Source organism: Mesoplodon bidens (genome assembly GCF_964165515.1).
Source record: "Mesoplodon bidens genome assembly, chromosome: 1".
Lineage (NCBI taxonomy): Eukaryota > Metazoa > Chordata > Mammalia > Artiodactyla > Ziphiidae > Mesoplodon > Mesoplodon bidens.
The window spans coordinates 17,555,077-17,578,128 of NC_138176.1; the positions used below are offsets into that span (position 1 = coordinate 17,555,077).

General features: G+C 49.1%; 2 protein-coding genes across 3 annotated transcripts in view; one reads left to right on the forward strand and one right to left on the reverse strand.

The window, feature by feature from the left end:
* Nucleotides 1-9,911, forward strand: part of NRAP (nebulin related anchoring protein) — a gene marked incomplete at both ends in the record, with an annotated part of 71,588 nt that extends 61,677 nt beyond the window's left edge. The window contains 8 exon segments of the mRNA XM_081228337.1: nucleotides 386-490; nucleotides 1,308-1,406; nucleotides 2,692-2,796; nucleotides 6,150-6,257; nucleotides 7,836-8,078; nucleotides 8,082-8,147; nucleotides 9,129-9,260; nucleotides 9,807-9,911. Of these exon segments, the coding sequence (XP_081084463.1) occupies nucleotides 386-490; nucleotides 1,308-1,406; nucleotides 2,692-2,796; nucleotides 6,150-6,257; nucleotides 7,836-8,078; nucleotides 8,082-8,147; nucleotides 9,129-9,260; nucleotides 9,807-9,911 (963 nt within the window).
* A 30-nt stretch (nucleotides 9,912-9,941) lies between these two features.
* Nucleotides 9,942-23,052, reverse strand: part of HABP2 (hyaluronan binding protein 2) — a 36,675-nt gene continuing 23,564 nt past the window's right edge. The window contains exons 4-13 of one of the 2 annotated variants that reach the window (XM_081228345.1): nucleotides 22,354-22,461; nucleotides 20,993-21,109; nucleotides 20,121-20,240; nucleotides 19,453-19,624; nucleotides 18,097-18,194; nucleotides 16,433-16,688; nucleotides 15,686-15,828; nucleotides 14,839-14,973; nucleotides 13,318-13,460; nucleotides 9,942-10,659 (exon numbers count right to left, since the gene is read on the reverse strand). In XM_081228345.1, coding sequence (XP_081084471.1) covers nucleotides 10,495-10,659; nucleotides 13,318-13,460; nucleotides 14,839-14,973; nucleotides 15,686-15,828; nucleotides 16,433-16,688; nucleotides 18,097-18,194; nucleotides 19,453-19,624; nucleotides 20,121-20,240; nucleotides 20,993-21,109; nucleotides 22,354-22,461 — 1,457 coding nt within the window. In that variant the 3' untranslated portion in view covers nucleotides 9,942-10,494. Of the gene's footprint in view, nucleotides 10,660-13,317; nucleotides 13,464-14,838; nucleotides 14,974-15,685; nucleotides 15,829-16,432; nucleotides 16,689-18,096; nucleotides 18,195-19,452; nucleotides 19,625-20,120; nucleotides 20,241-20,992; nucleotides 21,110-22,353; nucleotides 22,462-23,052 lie in introns of both variants that reach the window. The other variant, XM_081228344.1, reaches the window with a different exon arrangement.

Consider the following 23,052-nt stretch of genomic DNA (forward strand, 5'->3'; position numbering starts at 1 on the left):
CTCAAAGCCCTTTGATCAACTGAAAGTGTACAAAAACGTTTCTGTTTAGGCAGGCGGTCAATCGCCTCACTGCCAGAATGAAACAAAATGATGGGGGCTGACGTGTGGGCTGGGGTGTATATCTCAGGTCGTTCTTAGGGATCATCCCCGCAGGTCAGTACCTTCTGCTTCAAATCCAGCCAGTTTACGGGTGGGACCTTCCTGTATCGTACACTGGACCCGTTATTTGATTCTGGACAGAGTGCACAAACTCAAACAGTTTGACTCGATGACATGCAGAACGCACCTGAATGAAGATGTTGAAATGTTGCGATGAAGCATTTTTACAAATGCCCCACAGTCTTCGACCCTCTCCTGATAAAAGCCAATGATTTTCTTCCTGCAGTTGCACTACAGATCAGACCTGATGGGCATGAAGGGGACAGGATGGCTGGCGCTGAGTTCCCCACAGATAGAGAGTGCAAAGAAAGCCGGCGAGCTCATCAGCGAGGTACCATTAATCTGACTCTACCACAGACGCAACCTGGCGTTTATTTCCTCCTGATGAGGGAAACTGCAGATGGACTGGAGATATCAAGAGGGCCCCATGGCCACTGGACTCCTGATATTTCTCTGGGGCCATGTGCAACCAAATCCCAAGACAGAACAAGATTTCCCTCCCAGTGAATTCACTTGCTGGGGAGTTAAAGGCATGTTCCAGTCGGGCAGCGAAAGAGGGGTGATGCATTAGGAGATTCTCAAGAGAGGCGTTAATGAACAGTTGTGATCTAAGCTGGCCCGTTATTTTGGGGGAGGCAGGGAGAGGGTTTGCCACCCATCTCCTGAGTTTACTCACAGTGTCCAGTGTCTGGGGGTTGCCTGACTTCAGAGGCTGTTAAAAGTTGCACAGAGATGGTTACATTCACTGAACTCCCCACCATATTGATGACCTAGAGATTCTTGCCCTGGGCGCTCGTTGAGGGTGCCACTGCTTTCTTCAGTTCCTTAATAACAGAACCTACTTTTATAGGGTCTGAGCAGGGCCACCTTGTTGCTGGATCCTTCCCTTTATTGAATTCCTTTATTGTGATGAGCTATGGCATTTTGCAGCCTCTCTTTTCAAGAATGTAAATACCTGGAAAATGTTCCTTATCACAGAGGCAGCTTGGATCTCTTCCGTATGCTGGTGAGGCGCCCACCAAGAAGAGAGACGTGTTTTCCAATCCTGTCATCGGTACATTTGGTACTGAGTAGATGGGGTGAAGCTGCACTCAGAAAAGTTCATGGTGTTTGATTGTTTCATGAGAATCTTGGTCCTTCTCTTACAGACCAAATACCGTAAAAAACCAGACACCATCAAATTCACCACGGTGGTTGACTCTCCAGACCTAGTTCATGCCAAGAACAGCTACATGCATTGCAATGAGGTGAGTATTTTCTCTTCACTCATCCCGGGCCCAGGAGTGGGCAGTGCTGTGCAGTGGTCAGTGCTTAAGATGTGAGGGCAAACCTTTTGTCCCTTTCCCGGGTGATCTTGGGTCAGTTTTCTAATGTCTTCTAACTCCGGTTCCCTTATTTGAAAGGAGGATAATGATAGAAACCATTTCATAAGATTGAGTGAATTAAATGAGGGTTAAATACATAAAAGTATGTGAAGCTTTTAGCCAGTATCAGAACATAGTAACTCCTCAATAAATGTCCCTAGTTTGACTCATAATCATCATCATCATAATACTAAGTATTATTGATGATCCCTTACCAAACACTAGGTCAGATACATCTTAACTGTTGATAAATGATAATGGAATTAAAAGCTTAACAGAAGCCAGTTAGAAAAAAAAAACAAAAACGGCTATATCAAAAGCTTCTTTCTGCTTTTACTCTCTATGTGATTTAGCCCCATTTCCTCTCTCCTGTATTAATTTCGAAGAATAGGAAGTTACATATATACTTTTTTCTCTGAAATTGTCCAGGGATTGGATTTCGCACACTGACAAAGCTGCCCCGTGCTCACAGAGTCCAAATGTTGTACTGACCAGTTCACATTTGCAACACCCAAATTGAATTTGGGAAAGGGTTGGAATATTAACTATTATATTTCCTCTCTAAAACTGGATGAGACTCAACCACTTCCTAAAATTGTTTGCAATTCTTAGATCGCTGCCCTAAAAATAGCAACTAAGATAAAGCTTGAGTTTTAAAATTGTGTCTTCTTGGGACACTTGGTGGACCGTGAAAACTTCACACTTCTGAACAGATATTAAGGCATTTAAGACTTTTTAGCTGTTGCATCTTTTTATTATTACTATTAGTGCTAAGTAGCAAAGGTATGGAGGCATCTTGTTACTAGTAAAAAGCTTGAGCAATGCCCAGTTGCAAAGATTCTCTGAAATATCCACCCACTTTTACTGTTTGTGAAACACACAGGTACAGCCACCCAGGGTGATGGTTTGTGACCCTTTGGGAGCAAATCTTGATGAATATTTTAAACAGGGTTTATTTAAAACCAACTCCGCCACCGCCTGACCCTGGCCCCATGGGCCCCTCCCTTCCTGGGTGGCTTCTGGAGGGATGCTCTCCACGGGCTTCTGTGCCCTGGGGTGAGGGTATGGGGTCACTCGAGTGGGAGGGGCAGGAATGGGAATCGGCCCCTCTTCACCTTGGCTGCAGCAAGTGCGGTTTCCCATTTGCTGTGAGCCTTCCTCCCCGCAGCGCCTGTACAGGTCAGGGGATGCCGAATCCCGGCACAGATACACCCTGGTCCCCGACCACCCCGATTTCACCAGAGCCCGCCTCAACGCGCTGCATCTGAGCGATGTAAGTGAGCCAGCGGTTCATGTGGTGTGTGCCTGTTTCTGTAAAATGATCTGTGCCCAAACAGGATATTATTATTATTATTATTTTTAAAAAAAGAAGGTCCTATAGGAAGGGGGGCTGGGAGTAGAAAGAACCGTGGATTGAGAGTGGGACAAAAGACATGTGTGACTTTGAGCCACTTTCCTTGCTGGGCCTCAGTTTCCCAGCTGTAAAATGGGGCTGGAGCTGTGCTAGCCAATGCCTGTGGTCCTTCTAGCTCTCAAATCCTAATGCCGGGCATGGCTCCAAAGACCTCGGTCAGGTGCTGGGTTATGGCCAGAGGAGTGTTGCCGGTGTCGTGGCCCCGCGGGTGTAGACACCTGCTCTGTTTGTTTTTTGGACACCTCTCCTTAGCCATTCAGAGCAGTGTAAGTTTGGAGACAAAGTGGCGCTTTCTCTGCTTTCTGCAGTTTAGAAAGATGCTGCAATTGTAGTCCGTCTGGTCCAAACCCAATCCGCTCCTTTGTGTGTGAGGCTGTAGACCCCAACACGTCTGTTTCCCTTGGATGTGTGCCCTTTGCATGCATCACCAAGGTGCTGTTTCCTAAACCCAGGCTTGTTGGCAGGGGTTGGAGGCCCCTGGTTGTAATAGAAGAGGCGGCCGCTCTCCCAGCAAAGCTGTGATCCTGGGATAACAGGTTTCGAGGCGGCAGCATCAGAAGATGCAGTCAGGTCAGAATAACACAGGCTGAGCGTGTCGGCCTGGGGCAGCGCGGGGCCTCCCAGAGTCTGGCCATTCTTCCCGCCCTGGCCGGGCCATTGTGTCCTGGGGCTCCGTGGAGATCAACAGCCGCCGCGGTTCACCCTAGAGATGGCTGCCTCGCAGGGGTTGGCGAGAGGCGCCTTCTAGTTAGCGTGTGTATTAGTTTGTTGCGTTTGTAAAGCCCTGTGGGATCCCACACAGTGAATGTGATGGTGCTTTGTAAATATGAGTTATTATGACCATTTGATGCTTTTGAGGGCTGTGCGAGGGATAATTTTAGAACAGCAGCTCTGGTGGGCTGACCTCCATCTGGGGAAGCGGGACCTCCCCCTCAGCGGAGCTTGGACAAAACATCCATCTCATTAATGCTGCAGGGATGGGGGAAGGCAAGGCCTCCATCAGAGGAACTGCCGGAGGCCCATTGCCCTGGAAACTGGGATAAAACTGCCGGTCCACTTGGGGCCCAGCTTAAGGAGGACAGCCACCCCAGGCTGGTGGCAGAAGCATCTTTCCGCCCACGAGGGATGCCAGTCTGCAGAGTTCCGGAGCTGAAATTAGCCGCCAGGGCACGCGGGTATGGGGAACTCGTGGACCTCTTTTGAAAGAGCACTTCTTCGGGGGCGTGTAGGATACGCACAATTGGATCAAGTGCTCTGTGAGGATGATGTGGAGGGAAGGTGACCTTCCTGGGCAAAGAAAGCCATTGAGATGTGTAAGGCAGCCGAAATAACTAAAGAATCAAATGACTCTAATGTGTGAGGATGAGGGCAAAGCTGTGCCCACTGTGATAAAGAAGAGCAGCACCCAGGGTTCCAAATCAAAGAGCCTGCGGAATCTAAAGGCTCCCAGTGGCAAGGCAAGAACCTCAACAGAATAAAAAAAAACTCGGGGAGGAAGTGAAGACAATCAAGCAAATAGTATACAGGGAGAAGTGCCCAGGAGACGGGGAGCCAGCACCTCGGGGAGAACCCCAATTTGGGCCGTGCCCTGGAGTTGACCCTCAGTTACAGAGCCTCAGAGGCTGGGATGCATTGAACACCAGAGTGGGGTGACCTCGGAGTTTGATGCTGTGGATAGATCGGTGTCATTTCCTAGCCCAGGTCTGGTATGGAGGCTCTCATTAGGAAGGCACCGCCACACACCCCTTTCCAGGGAATGATAAGGGTTTTGACTCTATTTGCTAGTCTAATATTTGCGGGACCATCGGAACAGGAAGCGTAATGCTAGAGGGGCTGGTTGGTCCGTCACTGTCTGAATGCCCCTCCCCTTCCTCATACCTCTCGGTCCAGCCCGCTGAACTCAGTGGTGACCCGGGAAATCTAATCCTTTGGGCCCTGATCGTGATCTATCAGTAAGGTGATTACCCCAGCAATGATTGGTTCTGTACTTCTCGCTGCTTGAACAGAATAGGTGTCTGGCTCCTGGTTTGCGATGTTGGAGCTGGAGGCGGGGATGAAGGGGAAGGTGGCTAAGAGCAGCAGCACCGAAGAATGATGGGCTCCACCGCGCTTGGCTCAAGCTTTCCGTGGTCCCCTCTAGCTCCAGGCCCGGTTGTGCGGTGGCGTGAGGGCACTTTGCTTTTTTCTGCCACTTTTCCTGGGCTTAATCCCCCGAATCCCCTGTAGAACAGAGCCTCAGCCTTGACCTCTATTTCCAAGTGACAAAAGTAAGGTTCTTAAGGGCCCCCTCACCTGCCGTGGCTCTGGGAATGAGTGAGAGAGGGACACGGTCTGGGGCTGTCACTTTGTCATCTGTTGGTGATGTGCCTCGCCCGCTGTCTCCCTTCTCTGTGGCGGAATAAAGAACAGCCTTCCGCTGGGATCTCCAGATGACTCCTTTCATGGAGCCATTCCCTTATCTTGAAAAAAAAATATTAGCTACATGAAGGCACGGGAGATTTTGATGCCTCCATCGGTGATGTGGGTCTGCCTGAGGACTGAGAGGATGTGATTACAGACTCCCCGAGGGTGTGTGAGAACAACTTGAAAAGGGAAAAAAATGAAAGAGGAAGATGTGAAATACGGGGGTCAGGAACTCTGGCAGGTTCCTGACAATCAATTTAATTCAGGGGAAGGCTCTCCCCTCAGTGCAGGCGCCAGGGGTGCATGTGGGATGCAGCATGCTTCATAGGGATGCTGTGACATGGCATCAGAGGTAGCCCAGGGGCCCCCAGGACGTCAGTGGAGCCTGTGAACATGTGGGTGCCAGGACCCAAGGAATAGAACCTTCGGCATGTGGGAAGAAACAGGGTTCTTGAACTTTGCGTTCTGGCATCTAGAAGCTGCAAACGCTGAAAGTAAAAGCAAAGACAGAAAGAAGGGCGTCAGGGGCACCTGGTACCAGTGGCATGAAGCAAATGAGCCAGACCCACAGACCCCAAGACCCACAAGAGCAGGGCCTGATGCTCAGACTGGGGGCTGAGAGCTGAAGCCCTTTGTGGCCAGAGCTGGGGAGGTCCTCAGGATGGATGTGGGACCACGGGCTCTGCCATTCTGGGCACCAGCAAGACAGAGGGTACATGTTGAGGAACCACTCCCACTGAGAACCAGCAAGATCGCAGACATGGAGCTACTCAGTCCCTGCTCACTCATTTCTTTGTTTCCCCAACTAGAAAGTCTACAGAACCTCTTGGGAACAGACCCGGGATGGTGGCTATGACTTCAGGCTGGACGCCATCCCGTTCCAGACCGCCCGGGCATCCAGGGAGATTGCCAGTGACGTAAGACCTCACGTTCTCTCCCTCCTCTCTCTCTCTCTCTCTCTCTCTCTCTCTCTCTCTCTCTCTCTCTCTCTCTCACTGATAGGTTTTGCTTTGGTTTTCCCAGATCTGTTGAAAGGCAAACCACCGGGAACCAAAATTGAACAAATATTTCAAATGAAAGAAAAAAGTTGGCCTTAATTTTTAGCGTCTTAGCCAGAAATTTGGAATTGGGGAGGGTTGTATTCCCACTCCCTCTCTTTTAAGAGAGACGCTCTTAAAAATTGACGCATGTGGGGCTTCCCTGGTGGCGCAGCGGTTGAGAGTCCGCCTGCCGCTGCAGGGTACATGGGTTCGTGCCCCGGTCCGGGAAGATCCCACATGCCGCGGAGCGGCTGGGCCCGTGGGCCATGGCCGCTGAGCCTGCGCGTCCGGAGCCTGTGCTCCGCAGCGGGAGAGGCCACAACAGTGAGAGGCCCGCGTAACGCAAAAAAGTAAATAAATAAAATAAAAGTTGACACATGTGGACAGTACCTAGAAGTCAATTAACATATGATTGATTTGTTGACCTTCAATTGAGGGACTATTTTTTTTTTAGCTGAAGTGCACCGTGATGGGATAGAAAGAGATTGGCTTTCCCCCCTAGATTGACTTGAGTTCAAATCCTGGCTCAGTCATTTAGGAATTGGCTCTGTGGTCTTGGGCAAGTTGCTTAAATTCTCTGAACTCAAATATCTCCATCTATGAAATAGACATCTAATACTGGTCTCCTAGGATTGATGTAGGGATGAAACCAAAATGGTTCATAGTGTCATGCACAGAACATGACAAAACACGGCAGCTTCCATTATTGAATAGGAAGATGTCATTAACTAGATACGTCATAATTCATGAGTGGCTTGTTACTGGTCCAAAGTGAGATAAGTACAGAAATCAAGAGCAAGCATTCAGAAACATTCTCAGCAATTAGACATTATGACCTCCAAGCCTGTGACTGGTGGATTCCCCTGGCTGAGCAGAGTAGAGGCCAGTTTTTATGTGTTATCAAATGTACCTGGTACCACTACATACTAATCACAGGCAGGAGGACCACATATTGGACTTTGACAGATTGGAAATTTTAAAAAGCAAAACAAAATGAATCCTGTCCTTCACTACAGATGGTTTGAGGAGCACTGGACTGGATCCCTGAAAGCTGGAAAGAATCAAAGCATGAGCGGCTACTGAGAATGGACACATTTTTCTTGCTGTTGGATTATTAACCATTACAGCAGCAATAATACCAGCAGCCAACACTCGGTGGGCGTGAGCCTGTGCCAGACATGATGCTCAGCCCCCACTGAATCCTCTCAATGTCCCATGGGGTGGAGGTTCATTCTCCCATTTTATCAGGTGGGGAAACCAAGAAACCAGAGAGACTCAGTAACTGACCCAAGGCCACACAGCGAGTAGGCAACAGAGGGAGATCCAGATCCCAGGTCTATCTGAATCCAAAGCTGTGCCCTTAACCCACTGTTGAACCTCCTGCTGAGATCCTGAGGACTGGTCCTAGAAGGGAGGTGGGTGCCCATGACCCCCCTCTGCCTCTCTGACCTGCAGTTCTGGTACAGAGGGGCCTTCCTGCGGGACCGGGGCCTGCAGACTGGGTACTGCAGCATCCATGACGACCCGAGGCTGAAGCATTTCCTCAGCGTCAGCAAACTCCAGAGCGACAATGAGTACAGGAAGGACTTCGCTAAGAGCCGGTCCCCGTTCCACAGACGCCCAGACCAGCCTGGCTTCCTCCAAGCCAAGAGGAGCCAGCAGCTGGCCAGCAGTGTGTGCTACAGGCAGCCCCTGCCCTAGCCCACCTGCGGCCCAGAGCAGCTGGGCCTGAAACCTGCCCAGAAGGCCCACCGGCTGCAGAGCGACGTGGGCTGCCCTCAATCCCTGGCCGAGGCCCGGCCTCTGGGACCTCTTCATAAGAGATGGCCAGAATCCCACGTCCCATGTTACCTTCAGGGGGGACCTGGGCTGAGATAGAACCCAGGAGACCTAACTCAATAGTGCCAGAAGAAATGACAAGAATTGCAATGTATTGAGTCCTTCCTGTGGGCCAGGCTCTGTGCCAAGTGCTTTCTGAGCGTCGTGCCACATAGCTCTCACGACCATACCATCACTGCCCCAGTTTACAGATGGGGAACCTGAGGCTTAGAGAGGTGAAGGAACACACTCAAGATCGCATGGCAAATAAGTGGCAGGCCTGGGATCTGAGCCCATTTGTTTTGATGTGAGCACAAGCTCTTGATTGCTGTCCGTACTCTTTCCAAGGGATCTTAGTAGTCGCCTGGACCGTGACCTTTCTCTGGGAGGCAACTGAGGCCCAAAAAAGGGAAATGACTTCCGTAAGGCCACAGAGCAAGTCAAGATGGGAGCTCGGCCTTGAACCAGGTCTCTGACCCTCCATCCCCGTTACAGCCCCATCACTTGAAATGGAAAGATGCAGAGGACAGCGTTATGCTGGCCCAGCTCCCAGCACATAGGGTCCTCAATGCCAGGGAGCTCCGGCTTAAGCTGAATTGGCTCCCTTGACCGCTTGACCGGGCTTCACTAACAGCATATTCTCCAGGGCAGGCTTTTTTTTTTTTTTGCGGTACGCGGGCCTCTCACTGTTGTGGCCTCTCCCGTTGCGGAGCACAGGCTCCGGACGCGCGGGCTCAGCGGCCATGGCTCACGGGCCCAGCCACTTCGCGGCATGTGGGATCTTCCCGGACCAGGGCACGAACCCGTGTCGCCTGCATCGGCAGGCGGACTCTCAACCACTGCGCCACCAGGGAATCCCCAGGGCAGGCTTTTTAAGCCTCCCCCCAAACCCTGCTGACCTATTCCTCTTGCCTCCCTCCTTCCCCCAAGGTTAAGTATAAATCAGACTTGAACCTGACCAGAGGTATTGGCTGGACACCTCCTGGCTCCTACAAAGTGGAAATGGCTCGGCGGGCTGCAGAGCTGGCCAACGCGAGGGGCCTGGGTCTCCGGGGAGCTTACGTGAGTAGCGGGCTGGCTTGCAAGGCCATGGGGGAAAGGCAAACTCATTGTTTCTTTTCAAACTTTATTTTTGGCCAAAGGTCAGCTGGCTCTAAAGACGTGTGAAATACAGCTCAGGCAAGGCGCCTAATTTCATGGGTCTGAGGTGACCAGGAGGAGGACACCCGGGTTAAACTTCCTGCAGGGTTTTCTCTGAAGTCACAGCCATTAGTTCGTTGGAGACAAACATGCGGGGGCTACATCAATCGCAGCCGCGGCAGCCCAGGCTGTGCTGACTGCTTGCTCGTTGCATTCATGGAAGGGGTCAGGGACTTGCTGGCTACAGCAGTCTGGGTTTTGAACCCTACTTTGTTCGGAAGAAAGATGCCACGTCTAAATGAGAGATTGGCTTTACTTCTTTATCTTTCTTGCCTTGAGGATCCTTCTTCTTGGGGAGGATGGAGGAGGGAAAAAGGAAGGGGAGGGCGAGCATGTTAGACAGCTTGTCTTATGGGGGCAGGGCAGGAGGTTCATCCTAACTCAGGGAGGTGTGTCTGATTTCTGCAGGCAGGGCAGGAGGCTGTAGAGACCGGAGATGATCAGAGGGGGGATGTGAACCCAGATGCCACCGAGATTCTTCACGTCAAAAGGAGGAAGGCCCTGCCGTTGTGAGTGGGCGGCGTCCACCTGGGATTCTTGGGAGAGAAGCTGGAGAGGAAATGTGCACGCCAGAGGCATGGCTTCAGTTCGGGCCAACTGTGAAAACAGCACCCCAGCCCATGCTCCGACCCTCCTTTATTAAAATAACAACTCTCTGAAAGTGGGTGGAGAATGTTGTATTTTGGTCCTCTGTCAGATACCTAGAAGTGGGTGGCCCTGTTGCGTGCCTTGAGTGTCTGGGATGAGGAATAAAGATGTAAAGGTGACCCCCACTGACGCTAAGCCGTCTGAAATCTCACATTTGCAAATGTCCGAGGTGAAGGCAGTCGATGAACACTGATTTTCTAGAAGCTACAATTGTTGGAAGGGAAGCAAACATCCTATACTTCAGGTTGATTCTCTCATTTCTGGGTTTCCCAGGAGGGAGCCTGAGGAAGTGGCGGCCATGCTGGTCCAGGGCACCCCAGGCTGGGCAGCAGTGGTCTCTGCTTAGAGCCTGGACACTCGGAGGCGTCAGAGGCTGTCCACGGCTGCCCGTGAGGCCTCGCCTTGGCTGGGTGTTAAGGAGGATGGGCTGTGAGCTTTGGAAGACACCTCAAAAGCTAGCCTCCCTTTCCATGGTGGCTTTGATCCAAGTCAGGAATTTGGTCACTTGGGTGTAGACTCCTGGCTTCTTCCCACACTCCAGGCCCCAGCTCACGATCCCATAGATGTAGTAGGTACCGTTCTTCTCACAGGTCAGAGGGCCTCCAGAGTCACCCTACGGGAAAAAGACTCAGGAGTCAGCCTTGTGAATAGGAGTACATTCAGAGACAGCCCCACCCTCCGTGAGGGGATACGGGGTGGGGGAGGGGTGAGACTGCTGGCCTGCCCTGGGGAAAGTAGCAACAAGACTCTTCCAATGCCTCATGTGACGCAGTGCTCTGAAGGGAGAGAAACAAATACCAGCCTACGTCCTGAGTCAGTGAGGGCTTCCTGAGTCAGAGAAGCCACGGCGCCGGGGCCCGGTGCCAGGCCCAGCCCTACTTCCTGACCCGCCATGACTCTTAGTGATACAGGTATTACAAGGGGCCCTCAACTTCTCATTCCGGCAGGGATCTGGCGGAGGCTGAGAGGCGCCCTGTTTAGATAGAGCCCTTCCAGGGCCCACAGGGGCACACACATGGCAAGGAGGATGGGGCTCAGAGGCAGCACGGCCTTGATGTTTAACATGGTCCCTGGAGTTAGATCTGCTGGGCTCCAAACCAGGCTTACCTGCTGGCCAACGGGGCCTCGGTTTCTCACACTGTAAACCGTGGATAACAACAGAACCCCTGCCCCACCCTGAGGGTCTTGTGAGGACTAATGTTTGTAAAGCACATAGAACAGTGTCTGGTTCATATTAAACCCCCAGTTAAGGTGGAGGGGATGATGATGGTGAGGAGGAGAGGAATGAGGACGTCTCTCTCTCTCTCTCTCTTTCTCTCTCTCTCTCTCTCTCTCACACACACACACACACACTGCTGCTTACGCACCACGACTGGTAGGATTTTTAATGAATTGTCTCTTTCAATCTTAGCCACAATCTGCTGATTTTATGGATACACTATTTCCGTTTTATAGATTAAACACCTGAGGTTGGAGAATTATTTCGGTGCAGTGGGTTGAATGTTTATGTCCCCCTGCCCCCAAATTCAAATGCTGAAGCCTAATCCTCACTGGGATGTTATTAGGAGGTGGGGCTTTGGAGAAGTGATAGGTCATGAGGGTGGAGGCTTCATGCATGGTATTAGTGCCCTTATAGAGGAGACCCTAGAGAACTAGCTTTCTCTCTCCACCACGTGAGGACACAATGAGAAGTTGGCAGTCTGCAACCTGGAAGAGGGTCCTCACCAGAACCCGCCCATGCCAGCACCTGATTTCAGACTTCCAGCCTCCAGGACTGTGAGAAATAAATGTCTGTTGTTTAAACCAGCCACCAAGTCTAAGGTAATTTGTTGTAGAGGCCCGAGCGGACTAAGCCATTCAGTGATTGATAAAGGTCACAAAGTAAAGGATAGAAGCAGGTTTCAAACCCATGACCATCTGCTTTTAAAGCCTACAAGGGAAGCCTTTGAAATATCTAGGGAATTGAACAACCTGTTTTCTTTTTTTTTTTAATTGGGCCCTGTCTCAATTATCCTTTATTTGTAGTTTACCTTGAATTACTCTGGTAACCTATTGAGGGTTTTTTTTTTTTTTTCTCTCCAATTTGCGCTGTCTCAGCGCACGTACATGTCACCGGCTCTTTTTTTTTTTAATTTTTATTTATTTATTTATGGCTGTGTTGGGTCTTCGTTTCTGTGCGAGGGCTTTCTCTAGTTGTGGCAAGTGGGGGCCACTCCTCATCGCGGTGCACAGGCCTCTCACTATCGCGGCCTCTCTTGTTGCGGAGCACAGGCTCCAGACACGCAGGCTCAGTAATTGTGGCTCAGGGGGCCAGCTGCTTCGTGGCATGTGGGATCTTCCCAGACCAGGGCTCGAACCCGTGTGTCCTGCATTGGCAGGTGGACTCTCAACCACTGCTCCACCAGGGAAGCCCCGAACAATCTGTTTTCCTATTCGTCTTCTGGGGACTTAGGGGAAATCAATCCCATCTGCCCACACACCTCCTTTGAGTAGGTGGATATCTTTGGCTCCTTGGGAAGGGGCAGGGGGTCACAGTACAGCCACAAACCCTGGCGAGAGAGACCGTGATTTCCCATCCCAAGAGGGGCTCCCAAAAGGCTGGGAGATCATTGTTGGGTCCCTTTGTAGGGAGGAGCTCAGATGTGAATGTGCCCATGCTGGTCCCCCAAAGTCCTATATGGGGGCAGGTGTCAGGCAGGTTCTAAATTGGCTCTGGCCACAGAGAAGCCACTCAGCCAATTAGTTTATGAGGGATAAATCGCCCTCCCCCTTCACACACACGCACACACATTTAAATCCTAATGGTTAGTCAATATTATTGTGAATTCTCTGGCGTCTCATCTCTCTCCTTCCAAGCACTGGTCTTTGGGACTCTTCCCTGCTTATTGGGATTTGCGGACAAGCTGCCCAGTGCTGCGGCCATTTAAACACAGTGGAGCAAACTCCTGCGCTGCCACTTGCCGCCCAGGTGCTATAGGCCAAGATGATTTCTCTAAGCATCTGTACAACGGTGATAATGACATCCCCTTCACCAGACGGTTGTGAGAATTAAGTCGGACAATGTGGGCAAAGTGACTGCTATGGTTATTACACTGAGTCGTCCTGGTTTGATGTGGATTCAGATTTGCCAGAGGACAGACATGTCCCCTTTAGCTTAATGGCAGGTGGGTCTCTGAACCCGCCTCCCAGCCCAGGGTTCTAAGGGCCCTCTGTGCCCGGTGTAAGGTCCTGCCAGCCCCTCCTTCTTCAAGTACCATTTGGAGTCTCTGACCTGGCAGGTGTCTTGCCCAGGCTTCTGGAGGTTTCCTGCACAAATCATACTGTCATCGATCATGTAGTCGTATAGCTGGCGGGAGTTGCACACAGCGTTGCTGATGAGCTTGACTTTGGCGTCCAGGAGCTGGTGGGACCCTTCTCCTGAGGGGCGGAGAAAGGAGGTTGCCACTGTAGAGACCAGGCTGGAACCTGCCCCACCAGAAGCCAGCAGCAGTCAGAAGAGGGCCACCGGACCTGAGCTCGGCAGGAAGGGTGTTTACAGGAGATGGGCAGAGTAGCCTCATCTTTCAGGGCTGGGGACTCTTTGCTTTCAGCCTTCACGATGGTTCTACAGACCTTCAATGCTGTGCTTATCCCATGGAGCAGAATCATTTCTGCCCTCCTCTGTCTCCCCAGCTAGACGGTGAAGTTGGGCAAGCAGGGATGAGGTCTTAAACCTATTTTTAATTTCCCATGCCTGGCAGAGGGCTGCATGTAGTAGAGCCTTCATGACGCATGAAGTGCCCTGGTTGATCACCTAGAGTACCTGCTTCCCAGAGCAGACATGTCCTTGCCTAAAGAACCTCTGTTCTGCTCAATCTGCTCTCGTCAGCACGATGATGCTGAAAGGTTTAGAGGGACTCCAATGAAGTGAGCTACAAAAAGGTTTCCCGGTTAACCCTAAATCTAATTACCTATCAGAAATCTTCTTTCCCAGAAGCCTTCTGACAAATTTGTATATTACATTTCACTTTCTTCATGAATATGGGCCTATTTAAGGTGATTCTTGCTTTCCATTATTAAGAACAAGATTTAGGGGAAGAGAAATCTATTTTGAGTATTTGAGAGAGACTTGATATACACTTCTGAATTTCATATGTGAAAGGGTGTAATCTTGTCAGTACTATAAGGAAAGTAGCCCTTTGGTTACTTTTTAAGATCAGACCAAATCCTAGAGATAAATCAATAGCTTGATTTAACAAAAATTTATAGAATGCTACTATGTAGAGAGCCTTGACCAAAGCACTGTAGTAGAGTCAAAGGTGAATGAAACCTGACCCCTGCCCTCCAGGGGCTGACTTAATGAATATCTCTGGAGAATTCTATCATCTCCTGTTATCATGATTCCAAACCTAGGATGTTATTGGGAAACTGAAACTCAGCTGTCCAAGTCAAGTGACAAAACCAAGAACCTAATACAAGTCTGTCTGACTCCAAAATCCATCTTCTTTCTAATTTATCCTCTTTCCAATGTACCTAGGAAAGGAAAAAAGTTCTCCATGGATACAGGATCAGTGCTTGGTGAAAGTCAAAGATCTAAGGGTTGGGGCCAAGGACAGATATGGAGATCAGAGAAGACTCCTTGAAGGTGATGAGATTTAACTGGAGCTTGAGAGATGGGGCAATCTCTTTCTTTTGTTTATACATTTTGAATATAACACTGATATCCAGTTCAGGAGGGCAGTTGAGTGTAACCCTTTCTTGTCTGGTGGATGTAACTCACCTGGGCCTCAGGAGAATGCATGGCCAGACTCACCTGTTTCTGTAACACCCCAGCCGGAGATGTGACACTCAGTCCCAGGGGGAAAGGGACCATCAGGCAAACATACAGTTTTCACATATTTGGATTCCAGAGCACAGTGACCATCCACTGGCTTTAGCTTGAGCAAAGCTAGGTAGAGAAAGGGGAAATGGGCAGTGATATCCTCTCTGTCAAAGAAGCATCAGCTTCAACTTGATTAGAAGGTGGACCTAGCAAAGCCCCATTCCCAATACCTAAAAGAACTCTCCCTTGGTCATTTCATTCTTTTAACTTTCAATTCAGAGGAGTAATAACACTTCCGGCTGAGTTTTAAATTACCTCTAATCCTTTTTTTAAAAACAGGCTTTAAGGGGGAAAAATTATATTGAGGAAGCAGAAAGAGTGAGAGGTCTGTGAATGGAGAAATAGGGGACAGAACTAAGCAGCAGGCAGATTAAGTACCTCATTGCCTACCAGGTGCCAGGTGTGCATGGGGATACATGAACATCACGTCACTTAGCACATAGGAAGTGGAGACTGTACGTCAGTGTCCCCATTTTACAGAAGAGGGAATTGAAGCTTAGAGAGGTGAGCCAGCTGTTAATTCAAGGCTGAGCTCTCTCCCCAATGCAATGTTCTTAGCATCTCTTCCCCTCAATTTAAGAACTTGTGCACATTTATCTGCAACACTAACACAGACCTTTAAGGACTAAAAAACTCTGGAATAAATGCTCTACCTTACAGGGTGTATGAGGGACCAAGAAGGCAAGAGCACCTTCTAGAACCAAACCTCAGCTTCCCATCAGTAGAGAAATCCACCCAGGACAAGACCCATGGGAGAGCCCCGATAGAAGAGACTTGCCAATGTCGTTGTAGGGAATGTCGTCTCTTTCCTCATAGTGGCTGTACTTGAATATCTTCTCCACCCCAAAGCTCTGCTCGTGGAATTCTGTCTTCTTCAGGTCCTGGTCCCCTAGCACCACTTTTAGATATTTGGCTTTTAAGCTACAAGGGAAAGTAAGATGATCAGGAGCTAGCCCTGGAATTTGAGAGACTGGAGCCACACCCTGGCTCTGTTCCTGGTCAGCTGTGTGACCTTTGACAGATGACCTGACCTTCTCGCCCCTCAGCAACCTCCTCTGTAATCATGGTCTTGCTAAAGAACTCTCCTGCTTGTCTTTTTTTTTTTTTTTTTTTTTTTTGCGGTACACGGGCCTCTCACTGTTGCGGAGCCCAGGCTCTGGACGCGCAGGCTCAGCGGCCATGGCTCACGGGCCCAGCCGCTCTGCGGCATGTGGGATCTTCCTGGACTGGGGCACGAACCCGGCAGGCGGACTCTCAACCACTGCGCCACCAGGGAGGCCCTCCTGCTTGTCTTTAAGTAGCTAGTTTTGAGGCTTGCATGTCAAAACACACGTAATGCACATGGTGAGCATTCTACACGTGGGAGCTCTCTTCTATCTGGTTGTAAGGAAACATCCTTTTGCCCTTGGAGCAAGATCCGACCCCCAGGTCCTGCCAGAGTTGCCAAGATGCTGCTCAGATGGGGAGAGAAGAACAGCCCTGGAGACTGCAGCCACCCTAACCTCTGCTCCCAGCAGGCACCTACTCGGTGCAGTGGGCGGCAGTCAGCACCCAGCAGGGGCGGATCAGTGTCCCCCCACAGAAATGGCCCTGGGGCATGGAGATGGTCAGTCGCAGCGAGGTCTGCAGGGACGCCTGCCATGGGTGCTTGCCCGCTGTGCTCTTAAAGCCGCCGTAGATCCTCTTGACCTTCCTCTCTGCTATCTCAGTCTTCCCGCAGGAGTCAAACTCGGGAAGTTTGGTCAGGGGCTCTGTGATGCTTCCCTCTGGGTGGGCAACATCTGTGAAGCACAAGAAAAATAACTCACACTTCTCACCCTCCCTCCAGACCCTCAGAAGGACCTTGTCAGAGGCATGGCTCTGCATCCAGAAGCTTAACTAGTGTCCAGAGCGAAGAGACTATACTGGTGCATATAGGATAGGCACGTGTGCAGTTAGCATTTGTTGAATACATTGATTAATACAAAGCGAGTCTATAGAATTAATGATGAAGATGTTGCTTTTTCCTTCTTATTTTGACATGTATACAGACACATAAAAATGTTTATCACTTACACGTGGAATCTAAAAAATACAACAGATTAGTGAATATGACAAAAAAAGAAGCAGACACAGATATAGAGAACAAATTAGTGGTTAGCAGTGGGGAGACAGACGGAGGGAGGGGCAAGACGGGTAGGGACTAAGAGGTATGAACTATTAGGTATAAAATAAGCTACAAGGATTTATTGTACAATGGGGGAATATAGCCAATATTTTATAACTATAAATGTAGTACAACCTTTAAAAATTGTGAATTACTGTAGTGTACACCTATAACTTACATAATATTGTACAGCAAATATACTTCAATAAAAAATGTGTGTATAGATATATAAATCCATCTCTGGGTATGTATTTAACTATTTGTTAATGCACACATATATTTTGGAGGCTTTTTTGGTGCCTGGGGGAAGATATTCAGATGAAGTAGAGTGGGGGAGAGAAGACATTTGCACACATAACTGTCATGCAAAGGAGAGAGCAACAAGTGTTGCATGGATGGTGCTCAATCTATGCCATGCAGTTTGTAAGAAGGGAGAGAGAATACTTCACTTGGTACATCTTGGAGGACTTCCTGGAGGAGTGGTTGCTTGGGTTGATTCTCCAAGAATGATTGGATATGAACAAGAGCGGGTATGGGACAGAGTATTACAGACAGAGGTGACCATAAGAGCAAAGGCACAGAAATGAAACTGTCCAGGGAAGTAATTCCATTGAGCAGAGGGAGGGTGCATTGCTTCAGACGTGGGTAGAGAGGTGGGCTAAGGCAGCGAGGCAGGAAGACTGTGAGGCTGGAATTCAGTCCATGCTGTATCCTGAGAGGCTGTGGAGACCCAGCCACTGTTTGATCACCACTGTACACTGAAGGCCTGGCATAGCGCCTGGCATCCAGCAAGCAATCGATCAATATTTACTGAGTGCACTGATTGGGAGTCAGGAAGCCTGAGTTTACAAAGGTATCCAAGTCTGCTCGGCCTCCCGAGAGGGGAGCGGAGGATTGGGCAGTTGGGTTGCCACTGGGATGGCACATGGTAAAGCAGGTGTTGTGGAAGGACAGGGGTAGGACAGAGAGGGAGTTCCAGGAACATCTGTCGATGGCTCTGCAACCTCCCCACTACCCAGCCCTCCAGACAGCCACAGACTTACCTAGGGCTGAGCAGGCAGGGACGTCACAGTACTCCCATTTCACCTTTGCATTGTTTACTTTAAAGAAACACCAGGGCTTTTTGTCTCCATCTGGGTTTCTAAAATAAAGAAACAAACTAAGAATAAAAAAACAAAAAAATAAAAATAAAAACTGAAACAAACAAACTAAGCCAGAGTCAAGGCTTGGTGAACTCGTTGGACCTCATTAAAAGTCCTTTGAGTAAGACAGCACCAAGCTCTTGCATCCCCCTGGGACCACATTCCATTCCATTCCTCCAACAGGTTAGCAAACCTTGACATATAAGGGTGGTTATAGTTTGGGGGCCAAATCTTAACTTCCAGAGGAGAATCTCAATAACCAGGAAGTAGTTCACGAGCTTTGTGCCAGATCCACGGGACATATTACATTGTTTGTAGGAAAATAAATGAGATCCCTGTTGAAGATCCTTCTTTGTCAGGAAAGTGAAATAACTACAGAAACATGGTGAGAGTAGGGCTCCTCTGCCCGAACCTTCAAATTCTGTGCATGGGAATTCTCTGAGAGCGGCTGCTGGGGGTCACCCTGAAGACAGTCCCATGGAGGGAACAGCTCATGGTAAGTGAAAGTAGAAGGAAACTTGTGTCTTGTGCTAGGGAAATCCTCTTGCTTAATGGAACCAGTTTAAAGCCATACAAAAAATCTCTGTTTCTATATGCAGACCACGCATGTCCTTGGCCTTGGTTAGACAATGAGCTGTGGGAGGAAGCCAACAGGATGGTCAAGAAGACGGGGAAGAAGGTAACTAGTCATCACCAGGGATAGAAATGGCATTATTCTTAGTTGGGAAAACCTGCACATCCGTGTGTCAGAGACCGTCATGCTAACCAAACATTCCATTTTCCATTTATCCCTTTGAAGTTCCATTTATCCCTTGAAGTTATATGGGACTATAATGACTGTTTCTGGCCAATGAAATATGCGTGCTAAGATGATGTGTCGCTTCTAGGCTGAGGTAATAAAACTCTCATGCTTCATGTTCCAGTCTCTCCTTGCCCTTTCTGTGTATTGGCGTAACTAAGTGAAGCTAAGAATACCCCCTACCTCCACACCCAACCTACATGACACACAAAGCATTAATGAGAAATTAACATTTATGTATTCAAGCCACTGGGATTTGGGGGTTGTTCATTACAGCAGCATAACCTAACATATCCTGAGTTGGAAAATCTTCTTAGAAAGAAAGCTGATGAGTTTCAGTGTTCTGTTCCAAAATTTCGAAGCTGGCCCAGGAAAACTAGGAGCCGGGGGAAGGGACAAACAAATCCTTACATTGACAAGTGGCCAAGATGGAGCATAGGGAGGATGGTAGGTTTTACCTGCAGAAGTTGTGCTCCCCAATCCCATGGGCCTCAGCATCCTCCATAAACATGTTGTAATTCTCCTTCAAGAGGAGGTGGGAGTTCCAGTAAAGGCACGAGTGCTGGTTGACTGTCTTACTCACTTGCCCTCGGTAAGAGTAGCCATCACCAACATAGCAGTCATCAGAACCTTAGAGAGAGCAGTTGGGAATGTGAGAACTGAGACCAACTGGTGTGCCGTGCCTGGAAAGGACTTGGCAGGTATATCACGTGGTGAGAGGACTGGGCCTGAATACTGGTCATCCTGAGGTTTCACTACGAGTTCCCAGAAATAAGGTGGTTTGAATGCTCCACATTCAACCCAGCTTAAAAACGTGGAATATCATGGGGGTGGGGGTGAGAGCTGAGTTCTTTAATTTTGGCTCAAACAAGAACCAGTGGTAGATAGGTTGAGGCCCAAGGATACCCAGGAGTGTTTGACTTGCCTGCACTATATCCCAGTTTATTACTTCCTCTACATGGAGCCAGACATACCCTACACCCTTAGGTTGGAAGGCTGAGGCAATAGCAGAGCTTGGGAATTGACTTGAACCCTGTTCTGGCAACAAAATGCAAACAGATAAAGGATTCCAGAGGCCTCACATGTGTCCCTGAGTTTCTGATGAAGTGGTGGTATAGACCCATACCTATTTCACAGAGCTTCCCCTTGAACTGTTCAGGACAGGTACAGGTGAACTTGGATCTCCGCCTATGCCGGGAGCATGTGCCGCCATTTTGGCAGGGATTTGGCCTGCATGCAGGAACCGCTGTGAACACAGGAAGTGGGTCCAGCAAGGCTCTTTAGAAGGAGTTGCAGCTACATCTGAGCTGATGAGGAGATATTGGTGGCACTTTTCTGGTGTCCATCCTTTCACAAAAATGGGTCACCAAAGGGGAAAGAGAGACCCACTGACATGCAAGAAAACATACACACAAACCTTAAGAACATAAGCAAACATGGATGAAGCAATATGATGGAGGCCAGCAAAAAAGAGTATATAAGTAGATGGGTCGCTCAGTAAGGAAAAACAAGATGCATAGACTGAGCAGGACTTTGGGGGCCAGTCTCCGCGAGGTCGAAACTTAGCTCTGCCTCTTGACAGCTGAGTGACCATAAGCAGGTTAGCTAACCTCTCTGAACTTCAACTTCTTCATCTGTAAAACTGTTTCTTGTAGTGTTCGGGGGACAATGTGAGAGAGAATGTAAATCTCCTGGGACAATGCCTGACTCATAGCAGTGAATAAATATACATGGCCCGTTCTAGAAAAAGACCAGGGCTTACTTCCTAGATGAAATGAGTTTCAAGATGATTTTTTTTGTTGGGAAGAGACACAGAGAAGTCAATTCTCACTGGACTTTCCAGGGATAATGAATCTTAAGAAGTCCTAGTTAAAAGGGCCATCTTGGGTGCCACCAAAACATTGGATGCATCTGGACTTCCACACAGGAGGATATTGACATCCCAGGCACAAGCCACTGTAGAGAGAGCTTAGCATAGAAGAGGCCTCCAGCACTTACCTGTGGAGCAGTGTGCACCCCTGTAAGGGTGTTTACAGGCACAGCGGTAGTAAGGAGAAGTCTGAGTAATGAGACAGTCTCCTCGGCCACATGAGTTGTTCTTGCATTTGTTTTTCACTGTAGGAGATCAATAGAGAAGTAGGGACAAAGTACAGGACATTATTTGGGGCACATTTTACTTTGAGAGGTACCTGTACAGTGCAATGTTTGGGAGGGGAGTGTGGGGGCGTGGGGAGAGTTGGTGTTGGTGACTGATAGAGCATGTGCCCCCTGTCCATGGTTCTGAAACATCATGCTACCCACCTAGACAAGGCTTCTCTCTTATCCTTGGATCACGGATGATTGCTTCCCAGTTCCTTATGAGTTTCTAGGGCTCATAGTCTTTATTATGCTATTTTTATAAACACCCTGATAATTTTTACACCTTCGAAAAAGTAGAGCTGCAATTTGAGTTTCTCCATTGTATAGCTGATTTTATATTTCATTTACAATTTTGTCATTCTTCCAAGAAGTTGAGGGGAAAAACCCAGTAACTATGTTTGTGCCTGATATCCCAAACCATCCTGAAAAATTTACTGAAAGACTTTGTAGGATTGAAAATGGTAGGAATAACTGAAGAGGGCACAGAGAAAACAAGTCAACCATAAGACCCTCACTTCCTCCCCCACCCCGCTTAGATGGTTGCTAGATGCGACAGAATCCAGGTTCTCTCTAGGGGTGCAATTAGCCCGTAAGAATTCTATTCCCAATACCTTATCACATAGCCTCATGTGATGCCCACAAGAGGTCACTAAAACTGGACACACCTTTTGTCAGAGTCTCCACGAGTGAGGATGGCAGGAAGAGAGAGCATGGGGCTGGGAGTCAGGCACCAGGTCTCTAATTTCTGCTCTTCTCTTAATTAGCTATGTGACCATGAGCAAGTCCCCTGTACACTCTGGGCTCCCTTTCTCTAACAAGGTTGAGCCTTAAGTGCCCTGAGAGCCTTCCTGCTCTTGTATATGAGAACAACATTTCTCTGTTGAAGTTGGTCTAAACACTCTAAACAACAACAACAGCAACAAGTCCTGAGTTTAGAACACATCTTGGTCAGAACCCAGCTATTATCTCCTCTTACCCTCAATGTTCTCATCTGTGGAATGGACATACTAGTCCTATCTAACATGTAAGGGTGAGGACTCAGTGAGATGCTGCCTGTGACCATGCTGAGGAATCTATTATGCACAACATAATAGATTGTCAGTGTGATTGTCAGCCTTTTCACGGGATTACCGAACACTTCTTTACCCACTAGAATTGGAGGAGAAACTGCCTCTTGTTCAACATGGAGGGAAGATTGGATCCAGTGAAGGTCCACTCACCATTCTGACACCTGTTTCCAGAGAAAGGGGCTGGACAGCTGCAGGTGAATGTGGCCCCGCTGATGAGGCAGTCCCCACCATGTGCACAGGGGTTGGACAGGCATGGATCTAAAACACGTGGGCGGAAGTCAGGGTTGCAATGAACAGCAGGCAAGAAGCCCCCTGTCTGCTCATTGAATTTCCATCTCCTGCCCCAAATGAGAGAGGAACTGCCTAGCCAGTGATTGGGGAAAGGGAGAAACATGCACTGACCTTAAAGAGCCAGGAAAACTGCCATCACAAGACCAGAGGGAGGGATTCAGGTTAGTAAGAGGAGAGGCAAGAAGGAATCGTGACTGTCTCCCTCAGCCTGGCTTTGGATGGGGCCTTTCTCGTTGAGTAACTCCCCTTTCCCGTCATCAGTGTCTCTCTCCTCCCAGGCTCGCTGGGAGTGCCACAGGGTCTGTCTCTGATGCCGAAGGCATTTCACAAGCCTGAAGACCTCCCCTACTCCCAGTGCCCAGGGGTGGAGGTCAGGAGTGGGGAACGAAATCCCACCCCTAATGAAACACAAGCTTTCTGAACATCAGGAAAGAAGACCAAAGGCAAGAGGGGGACAGAAGAATTGACGGCGAGGAGGAAATGACCCAGTGGCCTTCATCTTTCTTCAACTACTTGTTCAGTTAGATTTTGTCATATTTCATCTGTGCCTTTGGCTTT